The sequence below is a fragment of the Argentina anserina genome, chromosome 5 (assembly GCF_933775445.1).
Source record: "Argentina anserina chromosome 5, drPotAnse1.1, whole genome shotgun sequence".
Classification (NCBI taxonomy): domain Eukaryota; kingdom Viridiplantae; phylum Streptophyta; class Magnoliopsida; order Rosales; family Rosaceae; genus Argentina; species Argentina anserina.
The window spans coordinates 8,950,069-8,977,460 of NC_065876.1; the positions used below are offsets into that span (position 1 = coordinate 8,950,069).

General features: G+C 38.3%; 5 protein-coding genes and 1 pseudogene across 5 annotated transcripts; 4 read left to right on the forward strand and 2 right to left on the reverse strand.

Moving 5' to 3' along the window:
- Positions 1-1,189: 1,189 nt before the first annotated feature.
- LOC126793195 (subtilisin-like protease) lies at positions 1,190-3,678 on the reverse strand. Its single transcript, XM_050519648.1, has one exon. The coding sequence runs from the start codon at positions 3,587-3,589 to the stop codon at positions 1,292-1,294; it is 2,298 nt and encodes a 765-aa protein (XP_050375605.1). The 5' UTR covers positions 3,590-3,678; the 3' UTR covers positions 1,190-1,291.
- Positions 3,679-4,579: 901 nt separating this feature from the next.
- On the forward strand, positions 4,580-6,085 carry LOC126795446 (copper chaperone for superoxide dismutase, chloroplastic/cytosolic). Its single transcript, XM_050522284.1, is given in 5 exon segments — positions 4,580-4,627; positions 5,016-5,249; positions 5,395-5,421; positions 5,648-5,717; positions 5,719-6,085. Coding segments are annotated over 5 exon segments (609 nt in total). The 3' UTR covers positions 5,949-6,085.
- A 442-nt stretch (positions 6,086-6,527) lies between these two features.
- LOC126793196 (nudix hydrolase 14, chloroplastic) lies at positions 6,528-8,949 on the reverse strand. The gene is made up of 7 exons (XM_050519649.1): positions 8,706-8,949; positions 8,471-8,576; positions 8,288-8,365; positions 8,057-8,149; positions 7,804-7,896; positions 7,035-7,133; positions 6,528-6,918 (listed from the first exon to the last, which is right to left on the reverse strand). The coding sequence occupies exons 1-7, from the start codon at positions 8,909-8,911 to the stop codon at positions 6,676-6,678; spliced, it is 918 nt and encodes a 305-aa protein (XP_050375606.1). The 5' UTR covers positions 8,912-8,949; the 3' UTR covers positions 6,528-6,675.
- Positions 8,950-10,601: 1,652 nt separating this feature from the next.
- Positions 10,602-12,372, forward strand: LOC126794473 (geraniol 8-hydroxylase-like; annotated as a pseudogene).
- A 2,467-nt stretch (positions 12,373-14,839) lies between these two features.
- Positions 14,840-18,639, forward strand: LOC126794542 (cinnamoyl-CoA reductase 1-like). The gene is made up of 2 exons (XM_050521291.1): positions 14,840-15,021; positions 18,283-18,639. The coding sequence occupies exons 1-2, from the start codon at positions 14,842-14,844 to the stop codon at positions 18,637-18,639; spliced, it is 537 nt and encodes a 178-aa protein (XP_050377248.1). The 5' UTR covers positions 14,840-14,841.
- A 5,045-nt stretch (positions 18,640-23,684) lies between these two features.
- On the forward strand, positions 23,685-25,237 carry LOC126794139 (probable sugar phosphate/phosphate translocator At1g12500). The gene has a single exon (XM_050520802.1). The coding sequence runs from the start codon at positions 23,745-23,747 to the stop codon at positions 24,825-24,827; it is 1,083 nt and encodes a 360-aa protein (XP_050376759.1). The 5' UTR covers positions 23,685-23,744; the 3' UTR covers positions 24,828-25,237.
- The last annotated feature ends 2,155 nt before the right edge of the window (positions 25,238-27,392 follow it).

The window sequence follows — 27,392 nt, forward strand, 5'->3', positions numbered from 1 at the left end:
TTTATGTTGATCTGCCATGATTTTTGCTTGTAAGAACTAATGGTACTTAAACATGTATTTGAATTTCGTTAAGTTATGCGTTTCTATATTCTTATGAGATTGTGGAAATGAGATGTTCCATATAAATTTCTATATTTATTCTGTTTGTTTAACAAGTGCTAGGGTAAAAATAGAAAATGAGATTGATCTAGGTTTTATCAGATTGTGGTCGACTGGTTGGCGGTAGTTCTTTAGTTTAGATAAGAGACACAAATTAAGGAGTATGGAGAGAAAATTGGTGCCAAAATTGGAATTGTTGGGTGTCTTTCTCAAGGTAAAAGGCGGGAAAAACATTGCTCCTCTCAGATGAGGTTGATTTTGTCTTTTAACCCTCTTTGTGGGCCTCACGTACTTGCCACGTCACCAAGATAACGGAGAAGTTGAAAAAAACTGACGGAAGTACTTCAATGATAGCAATACTAGAGTCTGGGTATCACATTGATACGATTAAGAGTTGAGGTATCACATTGGTAGGTACACCAGAGTTGAGGGACTGTTAGTGAAAAAAACTCATATACTTTTAATGTTTCTCTTTAATATTTTATTTTGAATGTGAATGCTTATTCTTAGCTACTGAATTACATGAGTAACTTGACCATTTAGTGATATTAGGACTTGGTGTTCAAAATTTTTACTGAACTTTCAATAGAGAACTAGTTATGGTCCATTCTCCTTTTATCATAATTTTTTAATCAAATGAAATTTCCGTAATAGTTCTGATTAGTTACATTCTAGCTTTGTGTATTGTAAAAAAATTTCAATTTGCTTTTTCCTGCTGGTAGCAGGAGGAAGATATATGAAGATTTTCTCTCCATATTATGTCCACAGGATTAGATCACGTTTAAGAAATACAGTGGCGGCTAAAGTATGATGTGATTGAATCATTGATGTAAGTTGTCCGCATGATTTTCTATTATGTTTTGATCTCAACCAAGAAATGCATGTGCTGAGGCTTTGATTCATGGTTGCACACAAACATGCAGTGCACAATCATAGTTTCCTGGTTTGTTCATTGCCTACCTTCGCCTTCTTTCTTTTTCTATAATTAGTGAATTTATTGTTATTCTTAAATTGCACTTCAAATTAAGAAAATATAATACTAATACATTTTATTATATTGAAGCCTTGAGAATAATTCTGGTGATTCAGTTGATTACAATGGAAATAAATACAGATGGCATGATAGCTTTGAGCTGTGCTGCTTCACCTTCATGCTTCTGATCCGCATCAGAAGCCAAGCTATTTCAAAGTTTTACTCAAAGTCAAATACCACAGATATTGGGGTGTTAACGGTATGCTGATCAGACACCCAACTCAAATATCCCTGAGAAAATGGCATACCATCACCCCCAGCACCGTCTTGTGCTGCAAATACCACTTGGTATGTCAATTTCTGGTTAACCTCTGTAAATGTAAGTACCTCAGGTAGCACAGTGATGTCCATTTTATGTAGGCTCAGGGGAGCCAATTTGTAACTTGAACTAGCTGGGCCAACATTCGTCAAGGTTCTTGTGTAATTCTGAGGCTTACCACCAGGCAAGATAAAGATAGAAAATGTGGGATAGTTTAGTTGTGCTTCTGGTATTGCTCCTACGTCAGAGCACTTCACTTTTTGTTGGGTGATTGCCCCTATCTGTCTGCTTGTGTAATTCAAACCACACAAGTAAGGAATGTAATCCTGTGGTTGTATGTCGTAGATTAACCCAGGGTCATTTGCTTTTGAAGGGTTGACATGACCTGCACCAATGGCAAAGAGGTCTGCTGCTAAAAGTGTTTGATCAAGAATGGCCGAGCCAGCAAGGTTGTTTACTTCAGCAGTTGTCATCATTGCAGACCTAATAGCAGCTGGTGACCAATCAGGGTGTGAGCTCTTGAGCAACGCTGCAATGCCGCTTAGGTGAGGGCATGACATTGAAGTACCTGAAATAATGTTGAATGTGGCCTTAGAGTCAGTGGCATTATCCACTGAAAATGGCCATGCAGCTAGAATGCTCACACCAGGACCGATAATGTCAGGTTTCAAAATTGCAGGGCTTGCCAAGCTTGGTCCTCTTGATGAGAAAAAAGCAACTTTGGGAGCCAGCTGATCACCAATGACAGTGCCGTTGAATAATATTGTAGCTGTTGGTGTGGAGGTTAAGTTAATGTAGGCTTTGATGCTCGCCCCTGCAGCGTAACTCACATGTGATGCCGGAAGCACATGCGCCTCTGCTAAGGTGGTATAGCCACCTGATTCTGGGTTGACAAGAATCATGGCAACACCACCAGCTCTTTTTACTTCTACCCCTTTTGAAATTCTTTTGACTCCTCCACCCAGCTCACACACCACTACTTTCCCTCCAACATTTGTAAGGGACCCTGCATCACAAAACGCTGATGAATCATTGCTATATGCACCTGCATAAACAAGAGGGAATAGTTTTGAACCGAAATCTTCAGGCTGGAACAGTGATTCCCCTTCATATTCTTGCCCATTTCCAAGCTTTACTGTTGTTCTTATGCTTCTGTCAATGGTGCTTGCACCAACTGTGAGAATCCATGGAGCTTCATTGGATAAAGTCTGATAATCAGGGCCCTCATTTCCAGCTGAACAGCTAACAAAGATTCCCTTCTGCATTGCTCCAAATGCACCGACTGCAATTCCATCAGCATAGAAAAAAGCTGAGCCACCACCGAGTGAGAGGGATAGCACATCAACTCCATCATCAACTGCAGTGTCCATAGCAGCTAAAATGTCTGCTTCAGAACAACCATCATCAGAGCAGACCTTGTACATCGCCAAGTGAGCATGAGGTGCCATGCCAGTTGCTGTGCCATTCGCCATTCCAAACACGCCGGCACCTTTCACAAAATTTCCTGCAGCTGTGCTTGCAGTGTGAGTGCCATGGCCTTCATCGTCAACTGGAGGGGCTCCTGTAGTTTTCCCACCATTGAAACTTCTTGCACCAATGAGCTTGTTGTTACAAACTGTCCCGTTGAAATCACACTTGCCTTTCCATTTAGCAGGAGGAGGGGGTACTCCTTCATCCCCAAATGAAGGATGGTCTGGAAATATTCCAGAATCCAAAAGTCCAATAATCACACCTTCACCATTATTAGACCCTTTACTAAGTCCCACTCCTTGCTGCAGCCCCAAGAAGTTGGGACTGTGAGTTGTGTGCAACTGCAGATTTCGTTCTGGATGAGCGGAGATAAACCCATCTTTCTTCTCCATCTCTTCAACTTCCTCCGCTGTCAGCTTCGCTGCGAAGCCAGTTGCCACATTGCGGTATGCATAAACCATTCGTGGTTTCTCGAGCTGGTCTGAGTTTGCAATACTTTGGGGCATATATGTCTGGTACCAACTCTCCAAATCTTTATGATCAGATTGCTCAAGGAAATTGCCAACTGGCTTTTCTAACCAAACTATATAAGTTTGCAAGCTTTTTGTCTCGGCTAGCGGCTGTGCTACTGCCACTTTCTTATCAGCAACTGCTAGTGACAAGTAAAACATGAAACTAAAGCCAACAATGTACATGATCTGCATCACTACACACTTTTTATTCTCCATCTGGTGACTAAGAAATAGTGGGATTGAGCAAATGCTTCGTTTTTGTTTACCATTTCAGGCTCCTATATATAGATGGTAAGGGACTGGTGAATTTAAGTCTCTGGAATCACATTCGCCGGCTTTTTTCTTGTTTTTTTTGCAGATGATGATGATTCCATGTTAGGAAAGTTACTTTGTTGTGACATAGTTAACAGGTTGCCAAATGGTAATGGGAAACAGAAGGGTATGTAGGACGTTTGAATAGGAAGGCCAGCTGATTCAGACAATTATATCAAACTGGCGATTAGTCTTATGTTATAGTATGTTAATCTTTATGAGGCCGCTCTGTTAGTCTGTTTCCAACTGGCTGTCATTGAGCAATAGTTAAGATCTCCTTCTGGAATCTTGACGTCGTCTCTTGATTTGGTTTCTGCTATGGTGCTGTGTTCATTTATATATATTTTCTTTAGGGTTAATTCATCTTATGGTACCTAAAGTATGGTTATTTGGACAATTTGGTACCTGATATATGAAAACGGACAATTTGGTACCTGAAGTTCTCATTTGTAAGCCATTTTAGTACCTCTATCGATTTTGATCATATTTTTAGGGTTATTTTCGTCATTAGCCATAAACTCATTAAATTCACATTTTTTTCATTTCTTTGATATATTTACTTCACTTAGTATCTACTTCGCATATATCAAAAATAATTTTTTTTAATATACTTATTTTATCCTAATTATTTTCTGCAAATGAAATAAATTGCTTTTATGAAATTATAATTTTTTATTAAAATATATTTTATAATTACTTATAATTAAAATTAATTTACATTGATAGTTACATTGAAAAATTATTTACGTAAATCATCACAGATACTAAGTGGATGAGTTATTAAATTTTTAGTGATAATTTAGATGCAATTTTGAGGTATTATGAAAAAATGAAGTAAAGTAGAGATATGATCACAAAAACACCAACCAAAACCAAAATGCAAAACAAGCTGAAATGGCATTTCTGAGATCAGTTGCCACCAGTGGCGGAACTACGTTGCAGGCTGGTCTGACTATAGCCTACCCGAAAACAGCTTAATATTTAATCAATTACATATTCTAGTCCCACAGAAACTGAAGTCAGTTCAGTTGGCCAAGTTACCCAACTCGTTAGGCTTGTGATCCAAGTTCAAATCTGAACTTATCCTTCTTTTTTTCATTTTCTCTTATTTTTTCTTTTCTTTTATACACACTTTTCTTTACTTACTCTTCTTTTATATCACATATTTTCTCAGTATTCAAAAAAAATCTTATAATATTTTTTACAAATAAAAAATAGATCTCATCTTTTCTCATTTTCTCTTCCTTTTATTTTGGTCATAGCATTTTATAGCATAATTTCTTTAGCTATTTAGTTATCTGTTAAAAAAATTTGATGTCTTCAAAACCAGCCGTACCAATTCGGATTCCTGATTCCGCCCCTGGTTGCCACCACAACTGCCATCGCTGCCTCTCTTTTACCAGCCGCCATTTCCCTCTCCTCATCCTCTTCTTCCCAAAACTTGTCCTTTCTCTTTTCTTCATCTCCAATCTCAAATCCTATGTTCCTCTCTACAAGCCTCACCAATTCTCCCTCAGCTCTACGCATGGACGAACCCACATCCGAACAGAAGCCCTCCTTCCAGGTTTGAATGATATTCTCACACCCTTCTTTGTTTTCTATTCATTCTTTGATGGGTGTGATGACTGTGATCTGAATCGTCAATTTGGTTAAAAATATTTCATTGATGGCTTCTGCTGCAACTCTTGAAGTTCATAACTTTTTTGCAGGGTGATGCTGTATTGCCTGAGCTAATGGTAGGTTCCATCCCCCTCAAAAATTTACTGTCTTTAGGTTTGACTATATCGAATTGCATATGTTTCTATTGAGAAGCTTTGTTTAGGCTATGACTTTCCTGAGCCGGAGTAAATTTGAAGTTTGTATAAAATAGAAAAAAAATTGCCTATGTTGATTTATTATGTAATTTAAGGGGTTGTGCTGAGTTTACTGAAAATCTGAACTGTTGGTTTTGGTTGGTAACAGACAGAGTACATGGTAGATATGAATTGTGAGGGATGTGTTAAGGCTGTCAAGAATAAGATACAAGTTGTTGAGGGTGAGACTTTTGAGCTACTGGATTATACTAGAGAAGCTTAGAGTTTCTGATCTTATTGGGCGATCAGTAGCAGTATATGGAACTGCTGAAGAGTCAGATTCTGGTGTCGCAGCTGCTGTAATTGCAAGAAGTGCTGGAGTAGGTGAGAATTACAAGAAGCTTTGCACTTTTGATGGGACCACAATAAGGGAATCAAGTGACAATGACTTCGTCATGAGCAAGGTCTAATACATAGAGCAACTGTAGTTGGGAGTCGTAGGTTAAGTTAAGGCACCTTGTACAACCAAAAAGGTCATATGTATTTGTCATGCTCGGTAAATCCTTTGTGCAAAGTAAAGAAGACTTATTCATCTAATAAAGGGCATCATTTGTGGACTAGTTTTGATCTGTTGAAGTTTTACTATCTAATAATATTCTTTTCTTTTTTTAAAAGTAAAATACTAAAATACTTTTTTTTTGGGTGAGTCCGGCAGCCTAGGCCACGATACATGTTCCTTTATATTTATCTTTTTTTTTAATAGGATAAATTGTTCTTAATTTATTGAAATCAAACTAATAAAGAACCTAACTTCTTTTGTCTAATACACTCCAATAAAGAGCATAAATAAAAACTCAATCAGGTATATATACACCCACCCATGCAAAACTATTGACCTCCTATCTAATAATATTCTACTTGGACAAGGAATTATTTCACCTGATAAAAGGAATTGTTTGGACGGATCTTCATGTTGTCAAATTGACAAATTCACAGGTAGTCTTTGTTTTCTTCCTTCTTTTTTTAACACTCAAAACTGTTTATTTATCCTGGTACTACCATTTTCTTTATGGGAGGGCTGCGAAGACTTCATGATTTTGGTTTCTCCAGACAAAAGTAAAATTTACAGAAATTAGAAACAGCTCTATACACTTTACTTCATCGACTCAGGTTCTAGTACCAATTTTACTATGATAATTAGCTCTTCATGTTCAGGGGAGGCAAGAGTCCTTCTCTTTTTGCCATTTCATAGAGTGCAACAGCTGTTAAAACCTTTGCATCCGCTGTCATGCGCCATAGCTTTTCATAAGGAAGCATACAGACCTTAATCAGCTCGCCATGTTCACGAAGTCCTGTTTCTTTACCTTGCAGCTGCTCAATAATCTCTTTATCCACCTGTCCTCGATAGAGAAAGAGGCTGAGTTCTTCATCACACCCTCCCTGACAATGAAAAAAAATCAAAATAGTGACTTTTACTTGATAGCTGCAACACAAAAGAGATCATCTGTATTTCATGATTTGACTGTTAATCCAAAAAAGGATTAAGAGCAACTTACAGGAGAAGGAAACACTCTGCATCCAGTAGATTGATCAAGGAAGGCTGTGAGGTCCACCATGTCTTCTTGTTTTAGGCATATGCCAGTTTCCTCTTCCACCTGGAGTGTTGTGATAAGAATAATTCTTATTAGCTTTATGTTAGTGTTGAAAGACTTGCATCTTACACTTAGTACTCGACACTCAATTATCAAAAGAAGCTGAAAACACAACCAAATAAAATTTCAAGATTCTGCAAAGCTGTGTTCAGGATTGATAGTAAATACAAAGACAAGTTGAAACAAAATAAAGGTACGAACAAGATTGAAGCGCTAATGAAATCGTAGGGTACCTTGAAAAGAAATCAGACTGAGGAAAGGACAATACAATAATGAGAAAACAAGTACCAAGTGAAAGATACAATAAATAAATAAACAGGTAAAAAACTCTCCAAGACGCAAGGCAGGAGGTAGGCATAATGTAGATCAATACAAAGTTATGATCTTGTGGTGATGATGGAGTTGGCTATCAACTGAATTTTGACTGACCACCTTCTTTTGTTCCAATTCCAATAATCTTCTCAGTAAACAAAAACTATAGCTTGAGGTTTGGCAAAAATCTAACTTAATATTCAGGTGATTACATGACCTTCTCAAATACAATCAGAAAGGTATACAAGCGTTGACACAGCAATATACATGACTTTATACATATAAAAACATATATATGTCTACATACGTAGAGAGAGAGAGAGAGAGAGAGAGAGAGAGAGAGAGAGAGAGAGAGAGAGACCTCACGGATTGCAGTACCGAGAAAGTCACCCTTGTCATCATCCAACATCCCAGCAGGCAGCTCCAGTATCATCCTTCCAACAGGGACTCTAACCTTTGATTATACAACCATTTTTAATCAGATCAAGTACATGAAAGTATAATGCCGCTATTCCTTTATGTGTGTATTTAATTTGATGCATATATATGAATTTGAATAAATGATATGTCATGAGATCATAACAGATGCTCAGAAGAAACAAATGAAGACACACCTGTTCAGTAAGAACAGCATAAGTCTTGCCCTCCGATTCCAAAAGAATAAGCACGGCTACAGCCGGACCGCGTGCAAACACAATACCTGGAACCTAAGTAAGTTTTAGTTTCACAACAAACAAATCAACTTCTAATGGCCACCATGGAAGCAAAAACAAGAACAAATGCAGCACACTCAATTCAAACTCCATTACATTATATAACAAAAACAGAGGTGTATAACTAGATACCTTCTTTCCTGTCTCTTTATCAATCACATCTGCTTCAAACTTCAGAAACCCTATCCTCTTCCCAAACATATCCACACCCTATCATTATCCAAATAATCAGTTTTAACTTCTAAGCTCTAACAATGTGAAGTATGAACTAAACAAAATCATAATAAAATCAACTACTTTAAAGTACATAATCACCTGAATTAGAACTCGTTTCAGAGACAAAGAACCATCACATAGAATCCCAGTTTTACTCTCCATGTTCTTCAGCCACTGCTTAAACAGAGACGAATCAATAGCACTCCTGCCACAATTTACCAATCATAATGAGTAACTTGGTTTCAATCCACATCAAAAGTTTCGACCTTCTTTTATGGGGTCGATAAAGTTTCGACCTTTATTGAAGAACAAGAACGGAAAAGGCGTGACTTGCCTGAACTGGGAGGAGGAGATGTTGGGGGCGGCGACGATCTGGACGGGCTCGGCGGCGAGTTGACTCGGGAGGGTGAGGGAGTGAGTTAACGGTGGAGATTCGGATGACATTTTGCAGGAGAAGGATCGAAGGGTGAGGAGTGTTTTGGGGAGTGTCAGGGGGTTTTTGGTTCTCAGAGACATGGAAGCTTGAACGAGGCGCGTCATATGACACGTCGTGCTTAGAGCAAATGATTGAAAAATTATAATACGATCTTCGTTATGAGTTTGGTCTCTGCTTGAATCTTTTGTTTTTGTTTTTGCTTTGAAATGTTTTATAATCATTGACTTGTAATGTGACAATGACAAATGTGGTGAGAATAAGAAATTGTGACATCAAGCTTCTCTCCAGTCACTTCCGATCCATCTCCTTCCATCATATCCTTCGTGAAGCTCATGCAGCCACTAATCTTGGTCACAACCTGCCAGTTGACTCTTGGTCTCCTTTCCGACTACGGTCTCTCGTGCTCTCCGTTTTGATGTTTCCGGTTTAGGCTGCTTGAGAGGTTTTAGTTTGTAGTTGTTGTTTTCTTTCTATTGTGTTTCGAAAAAAAAAGATTGAAGGGATCGTGGCAGGTTTTTTTCACGTGAGTCGGATTACTAATTTATATATTCAGATTCCGAGTGCAGATCGAGTGATGGATGTAACCCTCTGGTATAAACTTACAATCGAGAAGGTTTTAATACATAATTTTTTACGAATGAATTATATTGTTTTGGTCTTTGTCTCTTTTTTAAAATAAGAATTTTTTGTCTCTTTAACCGAAGAGATATTTTAAAAAAAAAATTGTCTCGACTACTGCCGCCCACATCTATACGAAAGCGTCCAAATCCCTCACCATTGTTTGAGCAAGAAACGAGTGATCAGAAAGAAATGAAAGGATAACATAACAAACAAGGATAACAAAAGGAAAAATGGATGTGTCTGCAAAAAAAAAAAACTTGCGTACAAACTAGTATGTACGCGTGCGTTCAAACTCTCATTTAATTGCACACTTTGGGAATATAAATACATGATTTTAACTGTTCAAAAGTTTAGTTTATTACTAAAGATTATTTATGTAAAAGATCAACATAAACAAAAATCGTTTGCTTTGTCGATTGCATCAAACCAATTAACGGTTATGGTGAAAGTTAGTAGTCTCATGATAAACCGTCAATTTATTTGATGCAATCGACAAAGCAAACGATTTTTGTTTATGTTGATCTTTTACAGAAATGATCTTTAGTAATAAACTAAAGGGAAAAACTTGCGTACAAACTAGTATGTATGTGTGCGTCCGAACTTTCATTTATTTGTACACTTTGGAAATATAAATATATAATTTTAACCATTCAAAAGTTTAGTTTATTACTAAAGATCATTTCTATCAAATATCAACATAAACAAAAATCATTTGCTTTGTCGATTGCATCAAACAAATGAACGGTTATGGTGAAAGTTAGTAGTCTCATGATCAACCGTCAATTTGTTTGATGCAATCGACTATGAAGACGATTTTTGTTTATATCAATTTTTTGCAAACATGATCTTTAGTAATAAACTAAACTTTTGAACGGTTAAAATCATGTATTTATATTCTCAAAGTGTGCAAATAAATGAAAGTTCGGACGCACGTGTATATACTAGTTTGTACGCAAGTTTTTCTCTAAACTAAATTTTTGAACGGTTAAAATCATGTATTTATATTCTCAAAGTGTGCAAATAAATGAGAGTTTGGACGCACGCGTACATATTAGTTTGAACGCAAGTTTTTTCCGTCTGCAAGTAACCAGGGAGCTTTCCCCTTTTCATTCATTTGCTGAGACGATCGAGAGATTATTTTTTTTCTTTGTCTGAAGGATCAAACAGAGAGAGATGAACATCTGGAGTGGCATCGCTTCCTTATCCTCACCTGGACATTGGTCCGAACCCTCCTCTACTCCATTTCAACAGCCAAAAACAGCTCCAAAAAGCTTCCACCAGGTCCAAAACCTCTTCCCATCCTTAGAAACCTTCTCCAACTTGGTGACAAACCTCACAAATCTCTTGCCAAACTTGCCCAACTCCATGGCCCTTTGATGTCCTTAAAACTTGGACAAGTAACCTCCGTAGTTGTTTCTTCATCAGCCATGGCCAAACAAGTCATGCAAACCCATGATCAGTTCTTCTCCAATCGAACCATCCCTGATTCCCTTCGAGCCCTCGACCACCACACTGTTGGCCTGCCATGGATCCGAGTCTCACCCCTTTGGAGAAACCTTAGAAAAATTTGCAACACTCATCTATTTGCCAACAAGATGCTTGATGCCAACCAAAATTTGAGGCACAAGAAAGTGCAGCAACTCCTTGAATCAGTGCATCAATGCAGCCTCAGGGGTGAAGCAGTCGACTTTGGTACCGCAGCTTTTACCACAACACTTAATTTGCAATTTTTTCGATTGATTTAGCAGACCCGAGTTCTAAAATGGCCAAGGAGTTCAAGGAGATGGTGCATAATATAATGATGGAGCTGGAAAACCAAACTTGGCGGACTGTTTTCCTCTGCTTAGGAAGATTGATCCTAATGGCAGAAGGAGGAGAATGACAAAGTACTTTAGAAGTATAATAGATATGGTTGAAAAAATAGTTCAGCAAAGGTTGGAGCTGAGAAAATCGACTGAATCTGCAACAAAGAACGATCTTTTGGATACCCTTCTCACTATTACAGAGGAAAACAGTGAGGATCTCAACAAAAGTCAACTTTATCATTTAATACTGGTCAGTTTGTTTACCTTCTTCATTTTTTTAAAGGTTCCTGATAATATATATCTGTGTGTGTGTGTGTGAAAGAGCTCAAATTCATTGTAACCAATATATATAAAAAAAACCCTCAAATTCATGGCAACGATATTACATTAGTTCCTAATGCAATGCATTTTTGGTCTAGTCCAGCTCAAAATAATGCTTATTGGTTATGCATGACGTACTGCATGTGGTTGGACAGGTTCTTTTTATTGCAGGGTCAGACACAACTTCATGCACATTTCAATGGGCAATGGCAGAGCTCTTGCACAACCCCGAAGTTCTATCAAAAGAACGATTAGTGCTCAACGAAGTGATTGGCAAAGGAAATCCAGTTGAGGAATCAGACATTACTAGACTACCTTACCTGCAAGCCATTATCAAAGAAACGTTCCGTTTGCACCCTGTAGTACCGTTGTTACTTCCTCGAAAAGCTGAATCAGATGTAGAGCTTGAAGGCATTACAGTCCCAAAAGGTGCACAAGTGCTTGTTAATGCATGGGCCATCGGCAGAGATCCAAGTTTATGGGATGATCCAAACTCATTCAAGCCAGAGAGATTCTTGGGGTCTGAACTGGATGTTAGAGGCCGGAATTTTGAGCTGATTCCGTTTGGTGCTGGACGGAGAATATGTCCTGGATTGCCATTGGTGATGAGAATGTTGCACTTGATGTTGGGTTCTGTTATTCATTCCTTTGTTTGGAAGCTTGAAGATGGAGTTACACCAGAGGACATGAACATGGATGATAAGTTTGGACTCACTCTAGAGTTGGCGAAATCCTTGAGAGCTATTCCTATCCCTGTGTGAAATTGTTTGCACGAGTATTCTGTTCTGTATCAGTAGAAAAGCGTGCTAACAAAAACTAAATAACAGACTCCAGAGTACGCAAGCGGATCAGTGAAAATAAATTGTATGTGTCGAAGGCTTCAACAAAGGTCAGGTTAGGATTTGTATGTGTCGAAGACCTGTATATATACCATGCAAATAAATTGTTTATGAGGTACTATAGGGGCTAATATATTCAGTTACGCATTCAATTTCATTTTTATTTTTGAACTAAACACTCAATGTTCTATTTCATTTCATAATGCATTCAATTTGTCAATTGCAAAAACTATGGCTTCATCATCTAGTCGAGCAATCAGGATCTTGTACGTTAGGACAACAATATTAATGTACGTTATCTATATGGGTTTTTATATATTCTTTTATCGTTTTTCACACAGTGTCTTATAGGTATCCTACGTCCAAATACTAATATGTATCAGATGATCAAGTTAGAAATCTTTCTCCTTCCTAGGCTGGCCGGCCACCAAGCACATAATGCAAGTTCCCTTAAACCGGCATCGAGATTTAACCCTGTGTATGAGGGGCCCCACCTAACTTCTTACCAGTTCAACCATATGCGGTAGTTATATTGTACATGTATTGCAGTTGGAAATGGAATTTATGCGTAGCTCGCTATTCTGTTAGTTATATTTTTCTGGACGTATATCATATTAATTTTATGGAACCCCAATTAACGACACGATAGTTATAGGCTCACATTCATAGCTCATTACAATTTAATCAGCCCGCATAAAGCAAATATAATACAAATTAGTGAAATTACAAAGTCTTAATGCCTAAGACGCACTAGCTAGCATCGAGAGCAAATTTGCTCCCCACCTTATTTCCCCACTTTCATTCTCACATAGTTATTTATGTGACACGTGTCCCCTCTAACCTAACCACACTAACTATGGTTACTCTTATTTATTTTCTGATTTTACCTAATTTTTTTCTTTCTTTTTTCTATTATTTCTTATCTTTTTCTTTTAACAAAACATTAAATCCTAAATTCTATATTAGGCATTGATTGACTACACCAATAAAAATTATACTAGGATTTAATGTTTTGTTAAAAGAAAAAAATATATATATATAAAAAGGAAAAAATTAGGTAAAATCAGAAAATAAATAAGAGTAACTATAGTTAGTGTGGTTAGGTTAGAGGGGACACGTGTCGCATAAATAACTATGTGAAGATGAAAGTGTGGAGCAAATTTGCTCTCGCTAGCATCTATATTTTTACATGTAGATAACAATTAATTGTGGCGACGCTTTCTCTTCGGGCTCGATCGGTTTGCTCACCAACACATCATCTCAAATCAAAAGAGAGTTTTTTTGGTGGCGGTTGTTTTGAACTTTTGATATTTTCATTTCTCTGAGTCTTCACTCACACGGTCACACACTCACACCTGCCCAAGTTTGGAATGAGTGTGGCTCTAGCTAATACACCGTAGTGTGAACCCAATAACGAATTACACTGTTTTTCTCCAGATTAAGATACCAGTTAAGAAGTAGGTAAAGAATTAACTATAAAGGACATCTTAAATAAGGATATTAAGTCACATTTCCGGCTGCGATGGTGTTTTCCTCACAGCATTCCCTGTAATTGATGATGTCCGGGCTTTATTTCCAATTGATATATTTCTTGCTTACGTACCTGCATATCCATTCTAGTTGGTGGATAAATGTTATTAGCCATATCGATCTCTTAATCAAACAAAACCCTCTAAAACAAAATATGCAACATGTATGTTCGTAGTAGTCGACCATCTTTATACATGCAACACTTGCTTCTGTTGATGGCCGTCAATGTGCGATACTACCGTGCAACAATGAAAAGCTATTTCCAAAGATTTTATGCTTTTAAGCCTCTTATCGGATTTGTCAAACCACAACTATGGTCATGAGCCATTTTTTTTCTTACAACCATTTATACTTACAAATGTATATAATATATGAAGTATTATTTTCAATATTTTCTGTTATTTTGAAGCAATTTTTTATAGAACAAAATATTGGTTACTCCTCTAATTTTTAGTAACTCGACAATTTTGTCATTTATGTTTCAATTTCAACTGATCACTCTTATATTTTCAAATTTTAAATAATTTGATCATTCCGTTAAGTCTATGTCCAATTGTATCGTTAAGTTGTTAACTTGGCAAACATCACATAAGAGTGACAAAACCACTTAATTGTATAATTGGACGGAAACTTAACGAAATGACCAAATTGTTTAATATTTGAAAGTATAAAGAGTGATCAGTTGAAATTATGAATGACTAAATTGTCGAGTTACTAAAAATCAGATGAGTGACCATTATTTTGTCCCTTTTTATATTACTATTTTCTAAATTCTTTTCTTCAATTCTTCTTGCATTTTCCAACAGTTTGGGTTTCCAGTAATAATTAATAAGATCATGAGATGAACAAGGAAAATTCATCGTTGTGATTAGAACATCTTACAGTAATATTAGTTGTATCTTGTATGTACAGAAAGAAATGTTGGTGCCGGCGCGGAATGGAACAAAGAATGTGATCGTTGCCACTGCTGAAGCCAAGGTTAAACGCGTAGTCTTCACATCTTCAATCGGTGCCGTCTACATGGACCCCAATAGAGATCCCGATGTGGTTGTGGATGAGTCCTGTTGGAGTGACCTAGAGTTTTGCAAGAACACCAAGGTATATTATAACTTTTGATCTTAATTAGGATTTAGGAGGTATTTAATTAAGAAGGATTTGTAAGTATTTTCACAAGAACTAAATCACTACTAGCAAAAATTGGTCTCACACTGATTTTACTCACACTGACCACTATAAATCAGTGACATATACTAATTCACACTGACATCCGTGTGAGATAAATTCATATGAGCTCATCCGATATTTATACCTTACAATAACTACCAAAATCAGTGTCTATAAAAATACATACTGACATCCGTGTGAAATATCGATTCCACATACATATTTCAGTGAGTATTGATTATTAGCTTATTTTCAATTTATTATTTTCTTTTATTATATTTATATTATGTCACTGTTGTCAGTGCCTATATAACGCACACATTTATCTGTGTGTAATGAAAAATTACACATAGATTTCGGTATGTAATATAGCTTATTTTTTACAGAAATCAGTGGGTAATATTGAAAACCCCCACCTCGCTCTCTTCAATCTCACTCTCCCAGATCCCTCTCCTCCACAACCAAAGCCTCCTTCTTCTACTCTAAACCCTTCTCCTCAAAATTCTCCGACACCCCTCTTTCCCTCAAACACCGCACCCACCTCAAACCCCTAAACTTCTCTACCACCGCCGCAAAGCCCATCTCTGCCGACGACAACGTCCTGACCGTCACCATCTTGGAACTGACCAAGTCGTCTAAGAAGGCCGTCATGCTCTTCGCCGTCCCCGGCACCTTCACACCCACCTGTTCGCATAAACACGTTCCTGGAGAGCCAAGGCCAAGGGGGTCGAAGCTCCGACTCTGACCCGCTACCACATCATGCAATCCTGACCCATTCCCTACCCGCCGCCACCACTACTCAACCCCCACTGGTCTCTACAGTTTCCACCAAAGGCTTCCAACGCTTCGTCGACGACGCCCTCGAAAGGTCTCTACATCTCTACAAACTAAGCTTATCAGCTGCGATTTCAATTGATATTTTAATACTTTACAAGATTTACTTTTACCGATCGCTTTGTAAGAGTGAATGAGCTAATTGCATTGTGTCAATTATTCAATTAGCGGACCATGATCCTCAAATCAACCAATCTGATAATTCTATATTTATTCCCTTTTCTGTAATTTCCAGTTGCTCTAAGTTTTCAGATACTTATCATGTCTTTGCATGTTCACTTGAAAGTACCAATTCTTAAGAGAACTACTATGAATATATTTTTCATAAGTTATAATGATGCTTCTGTAAGCTACTATATAAGTGAACTGTTATGTGTTGTAGTTGGAACTTGAAAACCTTTTCTTTATGTACACCAATTCTGAAGATTATGCAAAGATCAGGAGGAAAGTGGCAGCCCTCTACAAAGAGCATGAGAAAGAACTTGTAGAGGTAGTGCGATCATTTTTTCAAAAGATTTTACATGATGATTTAGAATGATTATTGATTACTATTTTCGAGTGTTATAGAAATTCTCAAGTTGAGCTTTCTAGCATTATGTTACTATTGATGTTTTTCTGGGTTTTTAAACTGGCTCAGAATATGATATGTCACTCTTCTAGTCCTTGTTCAGACCATGATCCTCAAATCGTCATATATACTTGATGTATAGTAGTAGTTACTAGTCCTTGTTTGTTTTATTTTTAATTATGTCATTTACTACGTCTAGGACTTATTCAGGCTGACCATGCTTGATGTTTACTTGCAGCATCTTTAAATCTGTTCTCAAATCTAAAGGTTCAATCAATGAGGTTAATCAATTGCACAAGTTTGTTCTGCTATTTTTCTTTGGCTAAAATATAGATGAGGTCGCTTCATGGTAATTTATATTTCTTTCTTTGACTTATAACTTATATTTATTATTACCAGCTTCGTATTGTTATCGCACCAAAGCCATGCCTTGGCACAAGGCCTCTCTGCACCCCACAGCAGGTATATCCTTGCTCTTGCCATGAGATGGGGAACTCTTTCCTGTTTATTTAGTACCTCATCGGGCTTATCTATTATCAAATTCACTACAGATTTGCTGCCATGTTCTTGGGTTGGTTCATTGATTCTGGACCCCTATTCCTCAAACTGTGAGTTTATTGACTTCAATTACTCTTAAAAGATAGTATGTAATGCATTATCAGAAGAAAGCTGGTAAAATTTACATAATTTGGCTGTGTTTTCTGATAGATGAAAGACTGTATTGCTACTCCCAAACCTAATGGTTATCCGAGTCTCCAGACAACTGTAATTCCTTTCTTGTATGAGAGCATGTTGCGGCTTGAAGTGCATGCGCAACCCCAGACGGCAATGGCGGGTATTGGCCTATAATGTATCAAATGGATGATGATTCGCAACCTTGGTGAAAGATGGTTAGTCTCCCCTCATATAGCTGACCTTATTGCTTTATATGGTCCTTTTTTGTTAATCTTAATGGACTAATTCTTGGACGAGGATTATGTTGTTCAAAGGGGGAAATCTTAGTGATGATCCATCTTGAACAACAATACAAACCAGCCTTGTGCCTTTTGTAATCTAAAAATGAATCTAGTTTGAAAATATGTATTTTGGTAGAAATATGAACTACAAACATTTGGTTTGAATGTTAAATGTAATATTTTGGATGGAGTTATGGATTTGTTTGTTTTGTTGTTAAAATCTTGAATATGTATATATATGGCCAATATTGATTTTTTTTAAATCTATTATAACTACTCACACTGATATCAGTGTGGATAATAGTATCACACACAGATATCAGTGAGGATTGAAGGTGTCACACACTGATATCAATGTAGATAATAGTATCATGCACTGAAAACTTGCTGGACAAATTGAGTATGATTGTGGATATTCATGGGGCCCACGTCAACAATTCACACGAACTATAAAATCCGTGTGTGATAACTATTAGCCCCCCCTCCAAAGCATACCGATATATAATCCGTATGCGCACCGTAGCTAATAGCTTTCACATACTGATATCTGTGTGAAATACCTTCAATTCACACTGATTTAAATCAGTGTGAGATCTCTTTTTGCTAGTAGTGAATATCATGTTTCAAGCATCTGAAATTTTAAACTGTTAGATCTACTTATTCATGATTCTTTTGAGTTGTTATAGGTTTTTATTTGATTTAGTCGTTAGGAAATTTCGAACATACACTACGAATGATGATATATACTTTGCATAATTGCATGTATTGAACGACCGGAACTTTCGAAACCCTATAAACACGTTGAATACTGTACAAGTTGTACAACTGAACTTTCAGAACTGGTATTGCCATGGGAAAACCGTGGCGGAGCAAGCAGCATGGGATGAGGCCAAAGAGAGAGGAATGGACTTGGTTGTGGTGAACCCAGTTCTTGTGCTTGAACCGCTGCTTCAACCAACCATCAACGCCAGCACTGTCCACATCCTCAAGTACTTGAATGGCTCAGCCAAGACTTATGTCAATTCAGCTCAGGCATATGTGCATGTTATGGATGCGGCATTAGCACACATACTGGTGTATGAAACTGCCTCTGCTTCTGGCTGTTATCTTTGCGGCGAGAGCTCCCTTCACCGTCGCGATGTCGTTGAAATCCTTGCCGAGTCCTTCCCTGAATATCCAGTACCCACCAAGTAAGTAGTACGTATAGCACTTCATCATCATCATCATCATGAGACTTTCCTTCACCTATCCTAAGCAGATGGCCGATTATTTTAAGGTCGAGTACCTGAGGAAACGTTCTGTTCTGTTGTTCTGAACACCACTAAAATCGACAGACTTCATCACAAAATGAATCATTTTGGGTCAGCAATATATATCACAAATGATGATATTATTCTTTTTTGTTATAGATCCAGTATGTTAGTTTCATGATGTGAATGACGCGCATTCCACCAGAAACGAAATGGCTAATGTTGATCGATTTCGATCAAGGAGTAGTTTAATTAGCTTATTATACATGGGGATCACCAAAATTTTAAAGGATTATTATGCATGAAGACTATATCTAATTATATATATTTATATCGTGATGCCTGCCCAAATTTCCTATAATGAATTTTTGACCAATCAGTGAATCTAGCTAGCTTGGATATATAAATTACCTAGCTTTTAAATATCATAATATTATGGTGAGACTATATGTACGTCTATATGTTAATGGATTGCAATTGCTGATCGATCGAGTGTGTGATATTCTACTTTTGCAGGATGAAAGATGATGTGATATTGATTCAAAAGTTTTATCTTTGAGAACTGAATTGCAAGCACTTTATGACACATATAAGTAGGGGTGGGCACGGGACGGGATGAGACGGGACGGAGCTCATCCCACGTCTCGTCCCACTCTTTTGAATCGGGACGGGACGAGGGTTTTTAAGAATGCATCTCACTCGGGATTAATCCCGGTTGGGACGGGACAGGATCGGGACGGGACGGGACAAATCCCACCTTCCTATAAAGTTAAATAAAAACCTATATTTTTACTTTTTCATTAACAAAATAACATTTAATAATGAAATTTTAACCAAAAAAATACATATTATGTTCAAAATATTATAATTTACTATTATTATTTGAATTGATATAATTTTGGAATTATTAAGAACATAAATTAGTTTCATTTTGATACAAATATATAAGAATTTTTAAGTTTTCATTAAAGGTGGGACGGGACGGGACGAAGCGGGATATAAATTATTCGTCCCACGTCCCATCCCACTATTATGAAACGGGACGAACGTTTTTAGACCTCCGTCCCGTCCCGTCCCTACGAATTTCGGGACGGGATCGGGACGAGATCGGGATTTCCGTTTTTTATGCCCACCCCTACATATAAGAGGAATTCTACCACTGATTTGACCTCTAAGCAACCTAAAAATTTAACTTTAACCCCGAATATAGCTCGTGGTTCTTTAACATTGCCTGTTGTTGGTAATTTTTCCATGGAAAGTTTGAAAAGAGCAAAGGTGTCATCTTCACTTACTTCCTCTGCTAGTTCTTCTGATTTGCAGATTTATCTTGATTTACCAACTATTGAGGTTGATGATGATAGCCAATTTAGTGTCCTGGCTTGGTGGAAAACAAATCAACAATTATACCCTGTTGTTTCTGTCATGGCAAGAGATTTACTAACTATCTCAGCTTCTACCGTTGCATCTGAATCATGTTTTAGTGCAGGAGAGAGAATTGTATCTTAGAGAAGGGCTTGCTTGAGTCCAAATACGATAGAAGCATTGATTTGCTTAAAAGATTGGGCTTTAGCCATGATAAGGAAACAAGAGGAAATGGTTGAAATGGAGTTAGTTGAAGAAAGGAGGCTTATTAGAGTAGCAAGACCAGATTGGATGGGAAACAGTGAGGATGAAACTGATATTGTTATTGATGATGAAGAGGTACATTGTTCTGCTGAGCAATACATGTTTAATCGGTTGAGTTGAGCAATACATGTTTAATGGGTCTTTAATTGCTGTTTAAATATGTAGGCCTCCGGACATGCTCAATCTCATGAGCTTTCAAGCAATGTCTAGTCTTAGGTTTGCTCAACTGCTCGTATGCAGGTAAATTGATATCGTGATGTAATGATTATGTATGTTCCATTTCATATTGAATCATTTTTCATATTGAATCATTTGAATGGTTGGTGTTAGGTCTGCTCAATTGCTCATATGAAGGTCAATTGATGTATGGACGAGCATTGGCTGGAAGTTGTTTGGAATTGACATGGAAGAGAAAATTTGGAAATTGTTTGTATTAAAACTTTATTAATATGCTGGAAACTTCTTAGTTGCTATTTGAAAGGAATTTGGACTTAGATTTTGTATTAATTCCCTCATTTCCTAATCTTTTGTATTAATTGACATTTTATTTTAATAGATTGAAACAGACGTAGGGATGAGCCTTCCAACTTGGTTGGGTTCCAAACTCTTATATAAGAATATATTTTTTTCTAATACAAGCCCACAAGGCCCGGCCCATAAAAGCCGCAAGGCCCGTTTTAGGTGGGCGGGCTTGGATCTTTATATTTCTGAAAATACCCGGTCCGGGCCCGTCACTCATAGGCCGGGCCGGGCCGAGCTCGGCTCGTTGATGAGGCCTAAATTTAGACACCTAAATGTGGTCATTTTTCAAAATTTCTCCTTTTTATTGGATTGAGAAACTATTATATACCAGCCACATATCTCATGTGGCGTACCCTCTTAATGTTATTAATGTTATTATCCATTTTTTATTATGATTGTTTTTAATTAGTTCTTATATGTAAAAAAAATTTTTTCATTTTCACCGCGTATATGTTAATTTATCATGACATAATATGAGCCACACATGGCAGTACCACGTGGTGTGACAGGTACACATAATAATTACTCGGATTGAGAAATTATTATATATATCTAATACATATATTAGATTATTCAGTACACCTCTTTAGATTATAGAAAGTATAGACCTTGAATTGGAAAAAATACAGTTTTACCCTTAACAAATTTCTTGTTTACGATTGGTTTCGGCTTTGTTACCATTTTCAACTTGATTAGTTGTCTCCGGTTGGAATGGACTTCACTGCTTGCATTTAATATTAAATATTTGATGTCTTCATTAACTTGCGCTCTCCAAGAGTAATTCTCAGTTCATAACTTCATATCCAATTTCTCATTGTGAAATGTGAATCTTGTGAAGGGTCAGGGCCGGTCCAGTGTCAAAAGCAGCCTAGTGCCAAATTTTTCTGGCGGCCTTGACATATATTATGTTTCTAAATTATCCACAAACAACAAATTAGTGTTTAATCTAAATTAATTCATATTGTTCTAATTCTTAAAGTAAAACCTAAGGAGTACACGATTGAAAACAAATAAGATTGCCTTTGAAAATTGAGATCTGGATCAATTTGAAATGATAATTTTGATCGGTCTTTGAGAAAGGTTAGAGGCTTATAGTTGGGGATTATGATTGATTGATTACTCTCCAAACCAACAAGGCAAAACAATCTCTAGATTTGCCGAAGTAATAAAACGATGGACTAGCTAAATAGCCTATTGTAAAACCTAAAAAAATTTGAACAAAAAACGCAGAAAAAAGGAACAGATATCATGATAGTAGCTAATTTTTAGGTTAAAAAAATAAAATAAAAATAAACAGAAGAATTCAACAAGTAATTTTTAGATATCATGAAAGCCAGACTTCTTTTATTTAATTAACATGATTTAATATGTATATATAAATATTATATATATATGTCTTGTTTTTCAGCATAGAGAAAACTCCCTACTCCCTACTACATATATATTGTAAAAACAAAATCTGGCGGCCTCCTCCATTCGGCGACCCTGTGCCGCCGCACAACTGGCACATGCAAAAGGCCGGCCCTGAGCCGGGTGAAAGTGTTCATGCCAAGATCAAAAGCAAGGCCCTGTCCATCCCAAATTTACAATGACCCAGCTGATTACAGTTGAATGAGCCTTGATTGAGGCAAATGACACCATTAGTAATCCACTATATAAAGTAGGGGTGAGCATAAAAAACGGAAATTCCGATCCCGTCCCGTTTCATAATAGTGGGACGGGACGTGAGACAAATAATTTCTATCCCGCTTCGTCCCATCCCGTCCCACCTTTAATGAAAACTTAAAAATTCTTATATATTTGTATCAAAATGAAACTAATTTATGTTCTTAATAACTCCAATTTATATCAACTCAAATAGTAATGGTAAATTATAATATTTTGAACATAATATGCATTTTTTTGTTAAATTTTCATTATTGAATGTTACTTTGTTAATGAAAAAGTAAAAATATAAGTTTTTATTTAACTTCATAGGAAGGTAGGATTTGTCCCGTCCCGTCCCAACCGGGATTAATCCCGAGTCCCGTCCCGTCCCAACCGGGATTAATCCCGAGTGAGATGCATTATTAAAAATCCTCGTTCCGTCCCGATTTAAAAGAGTGGGATGAGCCACATCTCGTCCCGTGCCCACCCCTAACATTATAAAGTTCCATTCTCAAGTTGGGGAGATGAGAATTAGCTTTGTATCTTCTTTTATCAGTGGACTAACTTTCATTTATACTCCTTGATCAATTATTAACTATTAATAAAGTATAAAGTTCAAATCACCGAAGTAACTCAAAAACAAAAGTACATTTTACGGCGAAAAACTTGTGTCTCCAAGCTTCTATTTACCTTCTATTACCTTTTTTTCTCCCTTGCTATTTGTTCAAGTACAATTGTCTTGACTGCTAGTCATTCCTAGTCCTTTGATCACCCTTGACCATAGCAGGTAAGTCTTACAGTTTTTACCATATTGTAACTTCTCGGTAAAGAAGTGGCTGCCTACAATGTACGGCAGTTCCCCTAGTAAAACAGTAAAAAAGACCGGGGTCACTGGTCAGAGCCGCTTCACCAAACTAACCAGTGGGAGAAAACTACAGTACACCAACGAGAAAACAAACACCGACACTCCAACTCACCACCCATATATATATATATATATAAAGCACGCTTCCCAATGATTCCATTAATTCCTTTCCATCTTTATTCCCTCCAATTTCCCCCATCCGACGGCTCCACCCCCTCCTCCTCCCTCCCCAAATCTCAACCTCCGCCGTCCGATCAGATCCACCCCCACCCCCACTCTTCCATTACCCACAAAACTCCTCATCCACTTGTTCAGATCTGAGACCACCCCAAGGGCCTCAGACTCTAGAGACTCTAGAGGTAAATTATTATTCCCGTTCTGCCCCTGAAATGGTGGAAGCCCAGACATGGGCGACGCGTCGTATGAGCAACCCCCGCCTCCTCGACGCCTCCTCCACCCCCGCCGCCGCCGACCTCGCCGTGGACATCCCCGCCACTCCCCCCGGCGACGTCCGCAACGGCACTAGCTACAGCACCTCCTCCCTCCTCTCGCCGGCGCTGTCGACGGCGGCGATCATCGCCTCCTGGTACCTCTCCAACATCGGCGTCCTCCTCCTCAACAAGTACCTCCTCAGCTACCACGGCTACCGCTACCCTATCTTCCTCACCATGCTCCACATGCTCTCCTGCGCCGCCTACAGCTACGTCGCCATCCACTTTCTCGAGCTCGTGCCACGTCAGCACATCGTCTCCCGCCGCCAGTTCTTCAAGATCCTCGCCCTCTCCGCCATCTTCTGCTTCTCCGTCGTCTGCGGCAACACCTCCCTCCGCTACCTCCCCGTGTCCTTCAACCAGGCCATCGGCGCCACCACCCCCTTCTTCACCGCCATCTTCGCCTGCCTCATCACCTGTAAGAAAGAGTCCGCCGAGGTCTACGCCGCCCTCCTCCCCGTGGTTTTCGGCATCGTTCTCGCCAGCAACAGCGAGCCGCTATTCCACCTCTTCGGCTTCCTCGTCTGCGTGGGCTCCACCGCCGGCCGGGCGTTGAAGTCCGTCGTGCAGGGGATTCTGCTGACCAACGACTCGGAGAAGCTCCACTCCATGAACCTCCTGCTCTACATGGCGCCGATGGCGGCCTGCATTCTGCTGCCGTTCACTCTCTACATCGAGGGCAACGTGGCGGCGATCACGGTGGAGAAGGCCAAAGTAGACCCCTACATTGTGTTCTTGTTATCAGGGAACGCCACCGTGGCGTACTTGGTGAATTTGACCAACTTCCTGGTGACCAAGCACACGAGCGCGCTGACGCTTCAGGTGCTGGGGAATGCCAAGGCGGCCGTGGCGGCAGTAGTGTCGGTTTTGATTTTCCGGAACCCGGTGACCCTGATGGGGATGACGGGGTTTGCGGTGACCATTATGGGGGTGGTGCTTTACAGTGAGGCGAAGAAGAGGTCGAAAGTTACCACACATTGATACAGGAAAGAAATAAGGATTTTTCACACACATTCATTTGACTCGACCATCAACAATTCGGGTACGAATTTGTTTTTTTCTTCTTTTTTTTTAATTTCCAAATTGTTGTTCGTTCCGAGATTAATTTGATTTAAGGGATCAAAACTCAAAAGGAAGAGAAATTGGATCACAAAGTAAGATGGGAATGGGGTGTATAGGATATGGTGGAGAAAGAGAAAGAAAAGATATGCTCTTTGTCTGCTTTTTTTCTTTCTTTTCTTTAATTGTTTGTTGATAGGGTATAGCAGAGAATATGTAAGTTTTCTCTTTCACTTTACCCTGTGTGTAACGTTATGAAATATCCCGCAATTAAACACATACAACTCTGATATCAATTTTAGTTCATTGGGGAGGAAAAATTTCTCTTCCAATTCAATCGTTATGGTATTCTATTCTGCCGTCAGGACTGCAATTCTGGTTGATGTGCATTTGCTTGTCCTTTTCGTTATATATGTGTGTGTGCATAGTTTGTATTGCTTCATATTATTACATCATGGTTTTGTGACTATTTGAATTGGTTTATCGGCACCTCTAGAAGCCTTCACCTTGCAGACAAAAGTAAATTAGAATACAAGTGACTGCTATTCATTCATTTTGGGTTCTTAGGACATGAGTGACTAAGTGTAACTAGGAATATATTACTTTTATTAGACAACGTCTAGACTGTTCAATAACTTGTGCTGTTAGGAAACAGACCAGCAATGAATACCTCAGTTGTGTTCGTATATAAGGCAAGATATAGAGCAGTTGAGAATTCTAAACTTGCAACCTTTCCCTCTACGTGGAGAATCGGGATTGATGGTCTGAGAGTATTAGATAGATATAAGGCAAGTGTTTAGACGAGCAGTAACAGTTTTGTATAGCAGATCACTGATTTGGGCGTGATTTGTATTATAGGGTATCATCACATCCGGACTATTTTAAATTTTATGTTTAGAGTAAGTATAGTAGGCCTTTCACCTTGTTCACATTTTTGAAAGTGTCTTTACCCAAATTGCTTATCTGATGTGACTAAATAATTATGTTTTGCTCAATTACTGCTATCCAATAATGCTCCGCTGATGGAATTAGTGTCGCTGTTTACTTATAGAATTTGTTGCTAGTTTTTTTGTTCTCTCCTGTTTTCCTGAATTTTTTTTTTTGGCTTAGGATAATAGGAGTAGATCACATAGTTTAGCTAATAAGTCTAAAGTGAAATTGCTCGATGACTTCTAGCTTGTTGAAGGGCTCAGAGGTCGATTTTAGAATCATTTTTTGGCGAAAATTGAATGAATTCACAATCCAGTTTCTCAGCCCATGTGAAAGAAATTCAGTACAAAAGGTTTACTTTTGGTTGGATTAGGCTTTTAAATTTCTAATCAAAATTAAGGAAGAGGATTATATGCACCTTGGAGTGCAGGCACCGGCCATTAAAATAATACCTAATACCCAATTAGAATGATTTAATCCTTCAGCTTCTCATGACACTTATGCCGAGAGTAGCACTGTTAGCATATTTAAAACCTAAAATAAAGCTAGCCTACACAGTAGAAATAAATGGATGGGTAAATATTCAAACTGGCCTGCAATTAGAGATCGTCGAAATTGGGTGGTAGAGCTAGCACTGGATTAGATTTTGAAGACACAATTAGAGATCGTCGAAATTGGGTGGTAGAGCTAGCACTGGATTAGATTTTGAAGACAAGGGGGAGGTGGGTTCGGGTTCGAGGGGAGGGAGGAGGAGAGGTTGTGGTTGCGCAATGGGCTGTTTTCTCGGGTTGAGTTTCGGGTTGGGTAGAAGGGGGTTATTAAAGGAGGGGACTTTGAGGTAGAAATCAATGGTGGGGAGGATTCAGATTGGGGTTAGGTTTCTATTTTTGAGGTCTTGCCGCATTGCTTATCCGGCAGATTGGGGAGTGGAATTTGGTTGTGGATGATGGTTGGTGGGGTTTATAGGTCGGCGACATCGAGTCGACGACGGTAGCATGGGTTGGACGGATCTTGTTTTGGGTGGATGGGGAGATTAACTGAGTTTGAAAGCAAATCACATCACATACTTAGGCACGTGCTCCTGGTTGTGATCCAGAGCTCTGAATAGGCTCCCTCAAAATTAATTGAGTTCATGGATTGCCACGAAAATTATTAGATTTGGAAGATGTAGTGGAGAAACACCATAGATTTTTTTTATTGCAAACATGTATATATTATTGAAATACTTTTCATGTGGGTTTCAACTTCAATAATGAGTTCGTTTTTCGAATCGTAAAAGAAATTATGAGTTTATATTCGAGATGTGGATTGTGAGTTCCCTGCTGTTCTTGATAGATATAGCTTTCTTGTCCTGTTATACAGCCAGCCACAATTAATCTGGCCCCTCGTTAACTACTTGGTGCTATAAATTATCCCACCCAAGAATTCAAAACCTTCTTCTAATGAATACCCTTTGGTACACCCTAGTTGGGAGGATATAAATGTCTAGATGTCAGTCACAATAAGCATGTGCTATGTTTTATTCCTTGCCTTTGTTCAGATTATCTGGTCTTTTTT

Coding starts and splice junctions, on each gene's coding strand:
- LOC126793195 (XM_050519648.1), bottom strand. CDS start 3,589: ATGGAGAATAAAAAGTGTGTAGTGATGCAGATCATGTACATTGTTGGC.
- LOC126793196 (XM_050519649.1), bottom strand. CDS start 8,911: ATGACGCGCCTCGTTCAAGCTTCCATGTCTCTGAGAACCAAAAACCCC. Junction 8,150..8,287: donor ATAAAGAGACAGGAAAGAAG/GTATCTAGTTAT, acceptor AAACTTACTTAG/GTTCCAGGTATTGTGTTTGC. Junction 7,897..8,056: donor ATGCTGTTCTTACTGAACAG/GTGTGTCTTCAT, acceptor GTATAATCAAAG/GTTAGAGTCCCTGTTGGAAG.
- LOC126794542 (XM_050521291.1), top strand. CDS start 14,842: ATGTTGGTGCCGGCGCGGAATGGAACAAAGAATGTGATCGTTGCCACT. Junction 15,022..18,282: donor AGTTTTGCAAGAACACCAAG/GTATATTATAAC, acceptor CTGAACTTTCAG/AACTGGTATTGCCATGGGAA.
- LOC126794139 (XM_050520802.1), top strand. CDS start 23,745: ATGGTGGAAGCCCAGACATGGGCGACGCGTCGTATGAGCAACCCCCGC.